Raw genomic sequence first — 17,258 nt, forward strand, 5'->3', positions numbered from 1 at the left:
CCGGGAGGAAGATGAAGGATTTTGTTTTCGGATTTTGGCTTTTTTTGCGTCGTGCCCTGCGCCCATTGATGGTTTTGTGTTGTGTTTATTAGATAATATTGAATATGATCCTTGGGAAAATGACTAATGGTGAGGTCTTTTATCTCTGGGCTGAGGGGCTAGGGCCCGAGTCAAGTTACACAGGCCCCAGATCAGTCCCTGGAGACGGGCAGAGAGTGAGGGAAGCTTTTTTTTCTGTTGGATTTGTTTCCCATACTCCACACTGAGCGTCTGCAGGGGAAATAATGCAGAGGTGTACTGGAGCACAGACATTGTCTTGGTGAAAGCTTCATTACTCCTGCGCGAAATGACCAGGCGAGTGGCAGGGAGCACTCAGGTGGAAGTTTGCCCAGCGTGTGACCAATCTGCAAATAAAGTGTGAAAGGGAGAACAGGGAGGGGTCATCAGAGGTCAGGGATGGTAGTGAGGGAGCGAGGGGGTAGGAAGACAGTCAAGAACTCAAGTGCTGTACATAGAAGGACCTGTAGAACTCCAGTTCCCAGCATGCAATGTTAAGAATGCGTCAAATTGGTATCATCCACTGATAAGATCGCCACCAAAGATGAGGAGAACAGAAGAGCAAAAAGCAAGATTAGCTTAAATGGCCATCTGGTCAGATTTTGGTGTCTTCTAGATGCCCTTGACTTTAACAACAGACCTGCTTTTGTACATAGGGCAATATATATAACTTCATGTGCTCCTTTACAGGAAAGAAATGGGAGATTTTTAGGATGTGCTCAGGACTAGTTGTATTAGGATTTGCTTTAGCTGGAAGGTTAATTCACTTCTGAGAGGAGTGAGATTCTGGCCAGAGACCTCCACAGTACAACACTCTGAGGATCTCCTCACTTTTAGTGGACCAATGAAAACATCACTCTGGGCATACAGGAGCAGCAAGCTTGCTGGGAATTCCTTTACCCCTTCAGCTAGTCTTTGGTAGAGAGCAGAGAAAGGCCTTGGGGGTGGGGGGAGGTGGGTGGTAGGAGCTGCAGTAATAACTAGACAGAGAGAGAGTCATCCAAGTGTTTCTGGAGTTTGTTACGTGAATGTGGTGGCTGGGTCTCCTGCTATGGGTCTATATCTGTGCAGCCTCCTCGTCCTTCACTGGCCCACACACCCTCTCACCCAAGCAAATGAAAGCTGCCACCCAGCCCTACCTGTACCAACACTAAAGCAATCTCTCCCTATACCTCGACCTGTTCGTCACCGGAGGTCTGGAATGTCTTATAGGGGGGCTGGTGTTGTGCAACTGGTAGGGTATCATCTTTGGAAACCAGAGCACGGAAAAATTATGCCTTGCGTTCTTGTCATAACTTTAGCCTGTAAATGGTAAGTGATTTTTTTTTTTCATGCAGGGGGGAAAAAAATGATGCTGACATAAGAATATGAACGACACACTGTGCTGACGTCCTGTGCTTTTATGTTTCAGCTGCCTCCTAGCTGATGCTAGATAAGCGTTTTGATTTCGTCTTTTAAGCCGGCAGCAGTGGGTTTATGAAGTAGGCCCCGGCCTGCTTTGTCTGTGGCAAATTGCACTGGATTTCCCATCACCCCCCCTCCTCCTGCACACTGCGAGGCAAGGCAAGGAGTGCGGCACGCTGAAGTTTATCCAAAGAGCGTCACGCAGGACTTCCATCTGAATTTTCACACGCGTTGAAAATGTTTTATTTATCGTTTTTATTTAAGGAAGGTGGCCCGTGCCGCAGTGCTTGGCGGGAGGGGTGGCTAGCGAGCGATGAGGGGAACATCTGCAGATTGGATGTAATTAAAAATTAATCGCTCACAGGGCTTTGCCTGTAATTGGCTTGGAATGGAGCTCAAAGTGGGAAAGCGCAGTTCAGAGACTTGTGGGAAACGGGGCTCCAGACTTTAAATAGCCATTTACCCATCTTCTTAACCTCTCCTCGTCTCCTCTCCGCGTTCTCTGCAAACACGGCTGTTCTGCTGTGTCTCGTCCGTAACACTACTATGTTATATGTATTTTTTTTTTTTCTTTTTTTGGTCTGATTTTTTTTTTTTTTTTTGCATGAGGATATGTTGGTGTGTCTTTGCTGTGTGGGAATGTGACACTAATTGATCGTAGATGGGTGCCCCTGGTTCGCTGGCAGGCCAGCACCTGGTTTGTCTGCAGGAGCTCATTTCTGCGACTGCTCGAGGAACTTCCGAGATAGATATGCAACTGTGTCTAAAAAGGCCTGTTCTGCTGCACTCATGGACACTCACTACTTTTTGTTTTTTCTCTCTTTTTCTCTCTCTCTGTTTCTTTCTGGTTGTGTCTCAACGCCATCTTTTCTACCCTCCTCTTGTACCCTGTGTCTTTTCTGACTGCCCCTCTCTCATATTCTCTCTCCCCACCCCCTCCCTGGTTCTCTCTCTGACTTGTCCCTTACTTTCCCTCTTGTGTTCTTGCTCTCTCCCTTTTTGCTCTCCTTCTCTCTCTCTCTCTCTCTCTCCTTGTCCAGTTACACTGCTGGACTCCATGTCTGCCCTGGGGGACTTGGGCTGGGAAGCCTACCCAGCAGAGGGGGTGAGTATCACTGTCTTTACTTCATGACATCACTTCCTGTTTCTGGCTTATCTGCAGTAAGGCTTGCTCTGAACGTTGCTGGGGGAAGAATTAATGCTGATGATATATAGATGGCTTATTTTATGCTCTGAAACTACACATTTCCTTGAGCAGCTTGCAGTCAAACATGTACACACGCATGCTCAGCTACCATCAATCTGCAATCACCAAAACACACATTTGGTCACTGTCTGGTTTGCTCTTTTACATGCGTATATACACACTCACACACACACGCGCACACACAGACACACACACACAGACACACACACACAGATATCTGCTAAAAACTATGTCTGTGCTGCAAACTCTACACATTGAAACATTATCTGTGTTTGGTCAAACTGATAAGCCTCACACAGGCAGACATTGTTATATGAGAATAACAGTCCATCTGTGGTCACATCATGTCCAGTAGTGACAGAGTCCAGGAGGAAAAACTCTGTGGAGAGCGTCTGCCTGACACTCACCAAAGAGCATCATGGGAGTTGTTAGCCAGTCCAGGAGAGTGCTCCATTTAATGAGTAGCGGGTGTTTGTCCATTTGATGACACACTTGTGACCTCAGTAGCCCACATTACCCACAGTCGTCTTCTTTTGATGACGCCACACTGACGACCTATTTTCCATCACTCTCCAATACGGTTCCTGCATTGCTGAATATAGACTTCCGGTGAAGACAGGTGCTTATGAATATTCATCAGCAGAGAGACCGTTACTTGTCTGGATTGGACTCTAATCTCTATCGATATGTGCCGAGTCGTTTTAGCTGCCAATCATTCAGAGTCAAAATGCATTCTGGGCCCGGCGTGTTTCTGAATATTCATGAGCAAAGAGTGTGTACGAGTGGTCCTCACACTCCCTCCCTGGCAGAGACAGGGAATACAAAAACCACATCGTGATTGAATCTGCGATAAGTCACGCCGTCGGTGGTGCGTATTCTTAGTCTCCTCTCTATCTAGAGTGAAGCAGACTTTATCGTCCGGTGGAGAGATAAAGGATCTCGCGCTGCTGTGAATGATGGCTACGGCGGTTCAAACGAGGAAGAGCGATCGCTCAGGCTCCCGCATGACTCACCCGCAGCGGCCTAAAAATAATCAAGTTTGTAAAACCCATGTTGGGCTTTAAAGAAAATCAATCTTTGGGTTTTAGAGCAGCCTGCTAAATGATTCAGCAGAGCTGTCGAGAACGGTGTCGGGTGGCTACACATTACACCCTTCTACCACGTAATGAACGGGCAGCAAAATAATGGGACTTGGCGCAGCTGAATCTTGTGTCAAAGCGAATTCACAAATTATTTTGCCATACTGGAAATAGCCTGACAGTGGATGTGTTACATCCTTTAGGAAATTGGGGAATATCAGGCTTACATAACTGGGAATTGTATTATATAACTGTCCTTGATGTGGAAGGAGGAAGTCCCCAGAATTCTGTTATGGCCCCACCCAAACACGCAAGAAGATGCTTTCAGAGAGGACAAAGCTTGGCTTTTTTAAGATGGTAGGATTTTAGGGGATTTGGGTCTCCCTGGGAGAGCAACTTGCCACAGTCAGAGAGCTGGAAGGTGCCAGCTATGATCATTGAATGAAACTCGGTCACCAACTGTCCAATAGGAGATGTTGAGGCTGTGGAGTGCTGTCAATGCTTCTGTTTAATTGAAAGCAGAGAGTGTGAGATTTACTGATTCCCTGTCATCAGTGCTCTGTGAAACTGTAACTTGACCCTGTGCAGGAAGGCACGCCCCCTTAGATGGTACACCCTTTGTGACCTCACAATGTAACATTCTGCTTAGGCTGGGCGGAGATGAGGGCAGACCGTGTGGATAATTCTGCAGTGTTAGTATGGTATAGTGTATATATAGTATATTATATGATCAGCAGGTGTTGGTGCGCTTCTTGGATTTTGGGACGGGCCGCTGAACTAAAAATGTCAAGTGACCCTAGTTCTTCCTTTAACTCAAAAACATCTGCAGACGATGGAGATGATGACACTCCTGAAGAAAATCAAGTGTAAACTGATGCAAACCTCATGTAAGCTGTTTACTTAGCAGCCATATGAAGAAAGGCTTGAAGAGACACACTGATGTGTTTCAGCCTGTGAGCAGCCTTGTGCAGAGAGAGACTCTGCAGGGGTCTATGCTGCCCTGGTTCCTCCTGAGCTTGCTCACAGTGAGGGGTTTACCTTCAGTGACGATGACGTGGTCCTCCATATGTCCCCATCACTTGCCAATGCACAGAGATAGGGGCTGGACTTGTTTTAGATGCTGTTGAGTAGCCAATGGCAGTTATCCTTTCAGGGCTCCAGGGGGATTCACCCACTAAGATCATTTCTCCCAGCTAACACCATGCCAGCCTCCATCTCCACAGAGAGAAAGGCATTCGGCACATGAAAAGCTCCCAGTGCCAAATGCTTCAGAGGAAATGCTCCTCAGAGACTCCCAGTCAAACCTTCAAATGGTGTCTGCGTTTGAGGCGAGGAGAGGGTAGCAGAGGAGGGCAGGGAACTTGCTTTGCCTTTTTGCCTTTGAAGAACTGCAGTGCTGAGACAGAGGAGACCTCAGAAAATAAATGACTTTCTGTTTCTTAAAGGGGGGGGGGGGGGGGGTGTCAGACAGGGAACTACTCAAAGGTCGTTCCTCTGAATCTTGTGTTTCATACAAAGGGATTAAGACATTCACCTTTGACCTCCAACCTGCAGACAGCAGTGTTGTTTGGGATGTTGGAGGGGGGCAGTTCCCACAGCTTGGGCCTCACTTCTCTATGGATATTTGCCTTACTGAGTCAATTGTCTGCCACTTGACCCCATGGGTCAGCCCAAATTCAACCGTTCCAGGAACAGATGTTGAACGTTTGCTGCGGATCAGTTCTGAGAAGATCCAGAACATTCATCTCACGAGTTGGGGGGAAGGAGGTACAGGGGGCACTAAGAATTTGAGTGCAGTAACGATTTACCTTTGGGAGAGAAAGCAGATGTTCTTGACAATTTTAAAATCAATTATTCTTAAGTTTCTCACGCTACCGGACCTTGAAAATCAAGAGACAAAAATTCGCTTAGCCAACAAAGGCTCATACTTGAATCCTTGATCTGAAGTATTTGCTCTGCTTCAAGGCAGTTAAAGTACTCCAGCTTACTGCTTGTACTATGTTAGGTTTGACAGATGAATGTCTTTTTCCTTTCTCTTTTCTCAGCTGAGACCTCAAGTAAAGGTCAAACCCTGTATCAGGGACTATGACTACGTGCAGCAAAGCTTTCCCTTCTGTCTAAAACATTGTATTCTCAACATATCAATATGAGTGGCAAGGGCCTCATCAAAAAATCAAGTCCTCTACAACAGGTCCCTGTCGTAAATTAGCCTTTCATATACCGCATTGTCTCTGGTACAAAGTGATCTCCAGCACAGAGCTTAAGAAATCAATGAGTAAAGGCAATAAAGTAGATTTTATCTCCATGTAATTGCTCTTTGGAAATGCCACAATTATTGCTCCGGGGGGTTTGAAAACAATTTTTGTAGCAGGATCCATTTCCTGGCCGCCTCGTTCTTGTCAGCATCGTGAGGCTCTACAGTTAAGGGTTCAGTCCAGCACAGTCATGGCTGTCATTATAGTTTTGCTTTTACTTATAAACGGAGAGGCACTGGCCACAAAGCGCTGCCCGCATGGCATCTCTGGCGCTTGTGACATCATCGCCCTAAAGAATCCCATGCCGCCTGAGCTCGAGACAAACTGCCTATCATTATTCGGCTGGACGTCTTGGGAAAAATGGTGCTCTCTGCATCGAGAATTGAGCGGTGTTTTCCACAAACAGCAGGTGAAGCACTCTGTGTTAAATCGACAGAAGAAATGACACAAGATTCTGAGGTGCTGAGATTAGGCTTATTGCATGCTCAGTTTCTTTTTAAATTTTTTTGCCCTCTCTCTCCTTAACCTCCCCAGAACTCATCCATTAAACACTATTCCAAGTTAATTAACATCTTAGCTTAGAGAAAGGGGGAGCTTTATTCCAAGGAACACTTACCCCCAAAGCACTGACAAAAGAACTTGGACATTTGCGTGTGTATGCCTGTAGATGGTTTTATATGAAATGGGGTATATTTTTATTACTCAGTAGTTTGTAAGTGCCCTGAAATTAGTTTAGCTCTGAACGAGCAAGGTGGTCCTGAATATTTCCACCCCAAATTAGATTCACACAAAGACAGCTCTGCATTTTATTTTACCAATCTGTCTTTTTTGAATCAGATATTTGAGGAATTACACTAAGCCCCACTGGCACATTTGTTTATTTTTTTCGGAAAGAAAAGAAAAGTATTTTTGTTCAGTCGAGAAGTGTTCTCAATTACTGCAATGCATCAGAGTGAAAACAGATGGCCTGAAACTACAGAAGTCAAAGTGGATCTTTCCAGACGTATACCACACACTCATACGTGTGTGAGTGCACGCACGCACGCACACACACGCACAGCATGTGCACACACTGTATACCCACTGTCTCTCTCTCTCTTACGCGCACACACACACACAGTCTCTCTCTCACACATACCCACTCTCTGTCTCACACTCACTCTCTCTCTCTCTCTCTCTCTCACACACACACACACACGCGCACACACACACACGCGCACACACACACACGCGCACACACACACACACGCGCACACACACACACAGTGTCTAATTCTTGCTCTCCCCCCCCCCCCCCCCCGCAGTGGGAGGAGATCAGTGTCATGGACGAGAGGAACACGCCAATGCGGACCTACCAGGTGTGCAACGTGATGGAGGCCAACCAGAACAACTGGCTGCGCACCAGCCATATCCCGCGGGACGGCGCGCAGCGGGTCTACATCGAGATCAAGTTCACCCTGCGGGACTGCAACAGCCTGCCGGGCGTGCCAGGCACCTGCAAGGAGACCTTCAACATGTACTACTACGAGTCCAACAACGCCAACCTGTGGTTCATCAAGGAGAGCCAGTACGTCAAGATCGACACCATCGCCGCGGACGAGAGCTTCACCCAGGTGGACGTGGGCGACCGCGTGATGAAGCTGAACACGGAGGTGCGTGACATCAGCAACCTGAGCAAGAAGGGCTTCTACCTGGCCTTCCAGGACGTGGGCGCCTGCATCGCGCTCGTCTCCGTCCGCGTCTTCTACAAGAAGTGCCCGCTGGCCGTGCTCAACCTGGCGCAGTTCCCCGACACGGTGACGGGCGGCGACTCGGCGCTGGTGGAGGTGCGCGGCTCCTGCGTCAACGACTCAGAGGAGTTCGAGGCGCCGCGCATGTACTGCAGCGCAGACGGCGGTTGGCTGGTGCCCATCGGCCGCTGCGTCTGCAAGCCGGGCTTTGAGGAGACTGAGGGCTACTGCCGGCGTGAGTACCCCGCCCCCTCCTCTATCGAGAAATGGTCTTGGGTCAAATTCAGCATAGGTGCTCAAGGTGCTACCTGCACCTCACGGTCCCCACCGTCACCGTGAATTTGGTCTGAGTGTTGTTGAGGGTTAGCGCCTGTGGCAGATAAAATGCAAATACATTGGTTGCAATAAACAGGTTTCTCACAGAATGTATGTGGCAGAGCTGGAATTAGTAGCTTGTGTGAGTCCTGCGTTAGGGGAGAAGTGTAGCTGGTAGCACCTCAGTTTCAGTGGTGATGTCACTCCCTGAGACTTGATTAGCTAGCGCTGTTGCTGACAGAGCTAGGGGCAAATTGCCTTTAGCTCAACTGGTAACGACACTGGCCATTAGAATTCAGCTGAGTGTTGACAATCTCAGTTTGAAGCTCACTTATGGAGGTAGCAACCTCTTTCACATTCGTTACATACAGGTAGTCGCTTTTGGCATTTTCTACGCAAATTGTGTGCTGTCACATTAGAGATACAAGCAGAGATGCAAGTTTGCTACAGCTTTGACAGTCCTCTTCTTTGTATGTATTCATATCATCTGGTGGGTGATGATTCAGGTATTGAACTGAGAATTGAGATGTACCATCCCTCAGATAGATAGCATCTGGTGTATTCTTCCTCTAAAAAGAAAACACATCTGCCAGGAGTGGGACTGGTAAATTTATGTAAACTCTTTGTTTGTGCGAGTGTGGGTGTTTCTACCATGGAAGCAAAAGCTAAGCAAAAAAAAAACAGCACTTCCAGTGCATAACGATCCCATGTTTCAAAGTAGAGCCACATAGAGTTGCTTTTGTCTGTCCTGATACTATCTCATTTCACAACAAGTCTTTGCAATTAGCAAAGTGGAGCGGTGTATGATACAGACTGATGCCTTTAAATGAAGTCATAGCCCCCCCCCAGTACGTAGGCCATTTCAGCCCAGTCTCTTATCACTCTCCTGCTCGCCTGTTTAGCCTGAAAACGCATCAAAATTGGAGCGAGTCGGCTTCCCACTGTCTCTGGTGGCTGACGGGCAGATTAGTTTCGGTACCATTTTCCCTCTGTGGGTTTTTTCTCTTTTTTTCGGGGGCTTTTTCCCCGAGAGAAGCACCGCACGTGACTGGAAGTACCGCTCCAATTTCAGGGCACCAAACCTGGCGGCCACCTGACTCTGGCAGGAAGCGGGTAAATGAACGGCGGGTCTCTAAACGTTTACCGGAAAGGCTGTGCCTTACACTCTCTCCGCAGCTGACCTGATCTCTATTCACAGTACGTTCCTTTTGCCTGCAAATGACTTATAAAGAGGGAAGTAATAATAGATCTAGGTTAATTCTGAATGTAAATTATGTGAGAGCTCAAACTGTGGGAGGCAATTTGTTTACTGGGGAAATCCAAACAAGTGTATAAAAAAGCCCAGTTAATATCAAAGTGATATTAAGAGGGTTACGCTGAAATTCGTAAAAAATGCAGAGCTCGTATTGGTTTTGTTACAGTCAGATTGTATTTGGCAAAGAGAATGAAGAGGTACAGCTAGGCCACTTCATAAAGAAACCGGGCTTTCCTTCCCACTTAAGATGGAAGGCATCCCAAAAAATACTTTACCTCATGAAATTGTCTTTATTTTCATCGATCTGTTTGTCTTTGATTTATCTGTAAGGTTACTGAAAAATATCAGTATTATGCCGGGGGGGTTTATGTGATTTATGGCAGTAAGATTGAGGGAAAGCGGCTCTGTCACTTCCACTCTGCGAAGCTTGGCAAATGGTGAAAAATGATGTCGCCATGATTCACAATGTTTTCCTGCCTCCGGGACGTGATGGAGAAGAAGATAACGACGTGGACACATCGACAGGTTAGGAGCAGAGGTCAGGAGCGATGCGCTTCCTCAGCCGCTGGTGTGAGCAATGGGAGGCCATGTGCACCAGTGTGCTTTCAGCAAGGTCACTAATGGGTCATGCATGAGAGCAAGGGACCGAGGAAAAAAAACAGATGTAACAGGTGATTTGCTTACCTCAGCTGTTTTTGGTTGGAATAGTCCAAAACATTAGATATGCTAACTGCTGTATGCTTCTCATGTAGCTAGCAGGAAAACATCTACCAACAATGCAGCAGATGCTAGGTGGTCTATCTGTAGCCCCTTGTGTGAATCCTTAGACCAGAGAAACCCTAAGACCTGTAAACAGATGTAAGAATCTTTTAAAAAAAAACATGCTGTCAAACAGCAAAGACTCTTGTTCTTTTCATCACAGTGAGGTCTGATTTCTGTCAACTTTTCAGCCAGCGGGGTCTTGGTTTAGTCACAGTGGTGCAGTGAACTGCAGGTTAATATCTGCTAACTGCTGAATTAATAAAACGTTCAAAGACTGCCCATTACAGCAATTCAATAGCTGATGCCCTGAAGGGGTTACAAAGTGGTGTGTGGATTACCTGCTCTAGCTTCGTTCATTACGTGGGCCTGTAATGATCCAACAATCTCATAGCACATTCACCAAATGAATATATAAATGTCTGTGATGGCAAGCTGAGAGACATGGTAGGCAACAGTGATCCTGAAGTACAGGAGACCCTTCTGATTTGTGTTCCATTAAAACCCTTTATTATATAATTGGCTCAATTCTTCAGCTAACTGTATGAAGGTCACTCCAGCTCAGGGTGCTGAACATTTTACAGTTTAGAGAGAGAGAGAAAATCTGCAGGTTTGTGAAACTGCTGAAACAGGGTTAGAAGGTAATTAGTATTGTGATTCATACTGATAACCGGCGTGCTGATTTAATATGAGATGCACGTGGGCTCTTTTCCCCAGTGCGGCTCTTAGTGGAATCGGTGGTGCTGCTAGCTGCCACTATACAACTGCTATGCTTAAAGAAAGAAGGGGTGGGGGCCTCAGGGTGCGTGTGGTGAATTAATCCTGGATGAGGGCTTGGAGGAGGGGAGTATTCAACCTTGGAAAGGTGGGTTGTGCTGGTTAGGAATGGAAACAGCATTCTGCTGCATCTCTGAGCAGCAGGTGCTTGAATGGAAACCTCTACCTTGTGTCTATCTCCCAGCTGAAACAAACCTACTGAAGGGCCAGTGCTGTTGCAGGGAGGACAAACCACTGGCTGCTTAAGGGGGTGCGACGAGCCTGCTCTATTGGTGACCCATGACAGAGGTGTCTACCCAAGGTTTATCACTTTTGAGGGGGGAATAAAAGACATTTTAGGATTTAATGTCAGTTCATTAGGTTTCAGTTTGTAGCCTTGTGTTGTGTGGGCCTTTTTTTAACATGGCCTTTTTGAAAAGTGCTAGCTATATGTATCTATATGTAGGGGTAGGATGTTGGATATGAGAGATGCAGTGGTGTTCTCTATGATATGATCTCTGTCTGAAGGCCCTGCAGTTTCAATGTTAACGGCACGCAGTGAAAAGAAGCCCTTTCTCATAAAGACGTTTTCAGCACTGCTGTATTGTATCGATGCTTCACTTAAATTATCATCCCCGAACCACCACCAAGCCCTGAGCCCCCCCCCCCCCCCCCCCGCGAGACCACAGGGAAAAAACACATTATGAACGAGTCGCAGAATAATGGCCTTATTTCAGGGGAACACGTATCTAATGCTCCTCTTTCATGTCAGGCCCCTGTAAGAAATCTTTGCCCTTTCACGCCTCAAAGTGAGCTACTCCACAAGGTCTCCCCGTAAACAAAAGGCTGCAGCCCTCCGAGGACGGTGGGTCTACAGCGTCGTTTCCACTGCGAAATGACAGACGCCGTAATGTATTTAAATGAGGGCTTTTCGGCGGTCCTCTCGTCGTGCGCTAGGTGCTGAATGGGCTCATCAATATGCCCCACTTTCCAACAGAAATGACAATCGCTTGTAATTATGAATATTTCTCTGTCTGATCTCCTTTTTGACATGTTTGATGGGGTTGGCAGGTAATGGTGCTCTTTCTGCTCTGGTTTGTTGCACCATTCTCACTCTGTACAAAAGACGGGCCTGTTAATATATTAATAAATCCTCCTGAATTCAGCTACCACAGTGAGCAAACACTGAAAGAAAAAAAAATGATCAAAAAGGCTTTCATTGAAAGCCCAAGTAAGGATAATAGACTGAAGATAATAGACCGAATGTGAGGACTTGGTGCACATGTAGATGTGCTGAGCTTATATGAGAGTCTGTGGGTTCGATGTTTGACTGTTGAGCCAAGCAAATATCCTAACTGTGAATATCCTATCTGTGAATATCTGTGAATGCTGTTCTGAAACGCAACCTTACATACGTGTGTGAGTGCGTGTGCGTGTGTGTGTGTGTGTGCGCCCGTGCATGTGTGTGTACATGTATGAAAGTGTGAATGCATGCCTGCATCTGTCTGCGTGTCTGTGAGAAAGTCATCAACAGACAACACAAGCAGTCTTCCGGCTGCTGAAGAAATATAAATGGCTCCGTGTTTGACGATGTGGCAGATCTTTTGTGAAAGTAAAGTAGTTGTTATGCAGCTCAGCTGAATAGCTCAATTTACCTGAGAGGTGGCCTCGCGACAACAGCGGAGGAGCGGCGGAGGAGAGGAGCTGGCAGAGCTTTGTGATCCTGAATGGGAACTCTCCACAGTAATGGGACTCCAGGGACCCAAAATAAATCAGCTGGTAAAGGCTGGAGGAGGCAGCCATAAAAAGGAGGAACAAAAACTAAATCTCCAAAAAAAAAAAAAAAACAGCCCTTGCATTTTGTAAGGGTTGCAAGGTTGCATTACATTAGTTACATTAGGAAAGACACAAATAAAGGAATTTTAAATCTGGCCATGCTTATGTGTGATGTGTTTCTCACTGCAGGACACAGGTTTTCTTGCAGCTGTCCTCTGGTTCAGTAGTCACCCTTTTATAACACTCTAAAAAGCACCGAAGTCTCTAGGAAAAAAAATCCATTCTTGTATGAAAAACATAATTTGTTGGAGTAGCTGTGACTTGAATTCAGTTTAAGGTTCTCTGGCAAAGTCTGTATGTACATAAAAGTAAACCCTAGGGAAAGAGTAATTTCAGATGTACATGAATCATTGGCCCTTACAAGACTCATTATTAATGCATAAGCATGTATGTCCAATCCAAATTTGTCCCTGAGTTCTCATCATGTGGATAAATTCTCAGTGGCTAAGTGAACAAGGATGGAGAGGGCTTACTTTCACAATGAATTAAGTTTACCATCATTCAACTGGTGCTTTGTGCACACATTTTGTAGCTCTTGGAAGTCAAGATGAGGATGTAGTCCCAGCATAGCTCCCTCAAGGTAGGCACCTTAATCAGATGGACAGCACGATAAACATTATTCTTACCTATGCAGATGGTCTCAGGGAAGGGTATAATCAGGGTCTAATCAGCCTGTTCTTTGTCTGGACTCTGGATTCAGCCCTGTTAGGTAGCTTAACTTTACTGAAGTGGCTGAGGAGCTGGTGTGTGGGAGTGTGTCCTGGCAGCTGTTTGAGGGAATGACGCTGAATGAGCAGTTAGCCGAAGATGAAAGGACACAAGGACCACACATCTGGCAGGATGTCCACTGATGTGCACCTGCTCTTGTGTTCCTCTCTCTCTTTCCTTTAACCTCAATCAGTCTTTTCCATTATTATCATCATTATTTTTACTTGGAAATATCCAGGCTGGGTTGCATAGCTAAATTGTTTCCAAACAACTCAACTAATTCAGGTCATTTACCTCATAGAAAGGTGCCCATGCATGTTTTGAACATGTGGCCTACCAAATTTCGCTAGTTCCCTCACCACTTATGTTACTCTCCTTCCCCTGAATATATACTGTACTCTAGGGTGTAATAAACATGTTATAAGGCCTTTACGGGCCTCTTATAACAATGGGTTTGCCAACACGGTCATTTGTTAGTATGGCTATTATTGATGCTGTGACTTATCCATGAGATTCCTTTAAACATGTCTCTGTATGGTCCATATATTTACTGGAAATCTGGTGCCCTATACCGCAGTAGACACTTTGCTGTTTTCTAGCGCTCCTTACATCTTCAAATTAGGCTTGAGTGATGTAAGTCCTTGTTATGTGTGGCCTCTATTCACATTACTAGTAATTATAATGCTTGACCTACACCTAACTGTAATGGATTGACCTCTCTCTGCCTGAAGATACATAGCTAGGTGTATCATTCAAAAAAAAAAAACTCTTCATTCATTAGAGTGTTTAGAGAACTGGGGCAGGTACTTAATGAAGTCTAGGACAGGCTTTGTAGCGTGACATTTTTAACTGCACAGAAGGTGCTGTGTGTTCCTTTTTCCCCAAACGCTACTATGAAGTGAAACAATTTCCATGCTGTGAGGCCCTGTACATGCTAAAAAAATAGTCCTGAATTGAAATGTCAGTGGTGTTTTATAATGATAAAACTGAGAAAAAGAACTGAAAAGCTGTAATTACAATATAGCCTCCTACTGCCTAGCCTTCCACCTTCTCTCTCTTTTTCCCTTCCTCCCTTTCCCAGTCAGTCATTCTCTCCCCCTCCTCCGGTCTCTCCCTGTGTTGCTCCCTCTCTCTGTCCCTCCCTCCCTCCCATCCTCTCTCCCCCTCTGTCTTTGTCTCCTTGTCTGAAATGTCATGCAGCTCATTCATGACCCCTGTCGGGCAGTCCTGTGTTCCTCCATGCTGTCTCTATCTGACACGACCAATTACCGCTGCAGGGGGAGAGAGCAGGGCTGCTGAGACACCTGTCAGCTTCCCCTGCCTCTACCTCCTGACCCCCACCTCACTCATTCTCTCTCTCTGTCTTTGTCTCTCTCTTTCACTCTCCCCCACTCTCATCTTCTCTCACTCTGTTCCTTTTTAGCTCGCCTCTTCTTACCCTGGTCTCAATGAAATTTGAGAGTACTGTTCGCGCCTTGTCGCGCCCCAAGTCGACCTCATGCCAGCCCCCCCCCCCAGCCCCCTTAGAGGAAACCAAAACTTTCACCCAAATGCGAACTATTAAAATGTCTGCAGCTCGACTGGGCTTCATCATCGGTCACATTGGAAGCATAAACAAGCTGGTCACAGTAGCAGATGCCTTAGGCCGTGATTGCTGCTCCTGATAAATATGCTTCCAGTTCTTGGTGGAAAGCGTGGCTTTCAGTCCGTCTTACAGGCAGCCCCTGAAGCAGAAGCTGGGGCAGGCTGCTTTGTTTCCCTGGATAAATGGACCATTGCAGTTGGTAGCTCTGTCCTCAGCATTTCAGTACTCAGCGGTGTGCAGTGGAGGTACTGCGGAAACTACATACTGAGTTAAATGTGATATATAATCAATCCCCTCATCAGATTAGCCCTGATTAAGTGATTTTTAGAGAGTGAATCTAATATCAGCGAAAGTTCAGCAAGAGTTTTTTGTTTTTTACTTGCTGATTTTGATCTAATGTACCATGGAGGACCACAAAAAGCACCTCCTGTATCACAGGGGGTTGAGGGTGGGGGGGGGGGGGGGGGCTGTCAATCACGTTGTATAACTTCAGCTGTGGCAGTAATGTGTGTCCTGCGGGACTGCTACGTCAGCCGTGATTTGTCAGAGGGTTCGGATAATGGAAGTGTCACCGTTAAAAAGCATCTGCTCCTTCCATCTCTGCTCGGCCCTGTTGTTATTTTCGGGATCCAGACAGCCTCGTTAGTTTTGCAATCAGCAGCCGTCTGCGCCCTGAGAAACGGGGGCCGAGATTGGATTCCCATTTCAGGAGAGGGAGAAAAAAAAAACATTAAAAGGCGTTCGCTACCCTGCGTGAACTGTGAAGGCAGCACTACATGGCGCGGTTACAGACAGACCGGCAAGAAATGCATTTTCCATACGCAAATTAATGTGAGACACATAGACTAGCATGGGTAAAAAAAGTGATAATAATTCACATATCTTATTTTTGGACCGTTTCAGCCGGAAAGCTTCCATCTTTCCAGCAGTTGAATGAAAAGGGAAAATAATGATGGCCGCCGATTTGCGCCTTCACTCAGTTTGTGGGCATTGAATTTCTAGTTTCTGTGTATTTTCTGAGCTACCGTACACACAGATATGGGGATTAATGGCTCCTCTACTGCAAATCCTTGACAGCCCCCTCACACCCTGTCTTATCATTACGGTATCCTCATTTCATGGGTTTCTGACACTGAGTGGGAATTCAGGTTTTTGCTGAGCCGGTTCAGCACTCTTAACCCTTTGGGGGCTTGTTGGAAAGGACATGGCAATCGAGCGGAGAGTGTCAGTTGCTTTGCAGGTCCCGATGCTCGTTGCGCTCGTGTCTGTTGCAGGGTCGTGTCCTTGGTACAGAGGCTGTAAGCTTGTATTGTGGTGCAGTTGCGAAGGCGACGTGTGTTTGGGAATACGTTTGCGCCGGTGCCGTTCAAGCTGCAAAATTAGCGGGGTAGTGGGGCGCCGGACCCCCTTCTGCAAGCCCTGTGGGCTGTCAGGCTGGCACATGAAGGACATGGTCCTTCGTCTTCAATCTACTAATTTTTTCATTGTTTCAGCCTAGATGTGAGGGCTGGGACCTCCAACTTTGGCAGCCCAGACCTCTCCCTCTCTCATTGCTGCTATTGATAGCATTTCTGGGTCGGTTTTTACTATGAAATTTCTACGCACCCGAGTCTGCATGCACACGTGCACCTAAAGGATGTGCCTGTTCTGTGCTGTATGACATATGCAGAATGTTCCATCCTTATGTAGAGCAAAAATGTGCTAAAACACAAATGAGCAATAACACAACGCAAAAAATTTTCCTCGCAATGTACAAACGCAGCGCAGACATGCATGCACATATGAATATAGTATGTACACACTGTGTGGGCACAAAGCCTCCTCCTCCTGTCCCCTCGGAGCGAGGCTAATTGTCACGCTCCGAGAGAGTGGCCCAGCAGCTGCTGCCGTGTAAACAGGACTAATGACGTTTCAGCCCGCTGCCGCTTGGCCGGCCGATCCCCGTTCCCACCCCGTCAGTTCCTCTTTAATGGCTGTGAGATGGAGCACTGTGAGGCGGACTCATCGCTCTCCCCCCCCGGGGCCGGTCCGGCTCTCTAACCCATTACTGACAACACAGCCAGGGCCTGCCGCCAAGTCCCCACCACGGGTAGCTGGGATTGCAGCGGGCAGCGTGCGGGGGAGAACCCGGCAGGGACCGGGTCGGTTCGGATCAGGTACCTGCGTTTCACTGTGGGTCGGGCTTTGAGACAGATATCGAGACAGGAGATCGCCGTCAAATGCAGATGTCGGAGGCTGACAAGAAAATGAGATCTCTTAAATGCTCTGAGACAGCTGTTGCAACATGCTCTACATCTCGACTCTGACTGATT

General features: G+C 46.8%; 1 protein-coding gene across 1 annotated transcript in view; it reads left to right on the plus strand.

Annotated features, from left to right (window-relative positions):
- epha4b (eph receptor A4b) overlaps positions 1 to 17,258 on the plus strand; it is an 84,053-nt gene that overhangs the window by 13,066 nt on the left and 53,729 nt on the right. Inside the window, exons 2-3 of the mRNA XM_036553731.1 lie at positions 2,502 to 2,566; positions 7,307 to 7,967. Coding sequence (XP_036409624.1) covers positions 2,502 to 2,566; positions 7,307 to 7,967 — 726 coding nt within the window. The remainder of the gene's footprint in view (positions 1 to 2,501; positions 2,567 to 7,306; positions 7,968 to 17,258) is intronic.

This window comes from Megalops cyprinoides, chromosome 20, assembly GCF_013368585.1.
Source record: "Megalops cyprinoides isolate fMegCyp1 chromosome 20, fMegCyp1.pri, whole genome shotgun sequence".
Lineage (NCBI taxonomy): Eukaryota > Metazoa > Chordata > Actinopteri > Elopiformes > Megalopidae > Megalops > Megalops cyprinoides.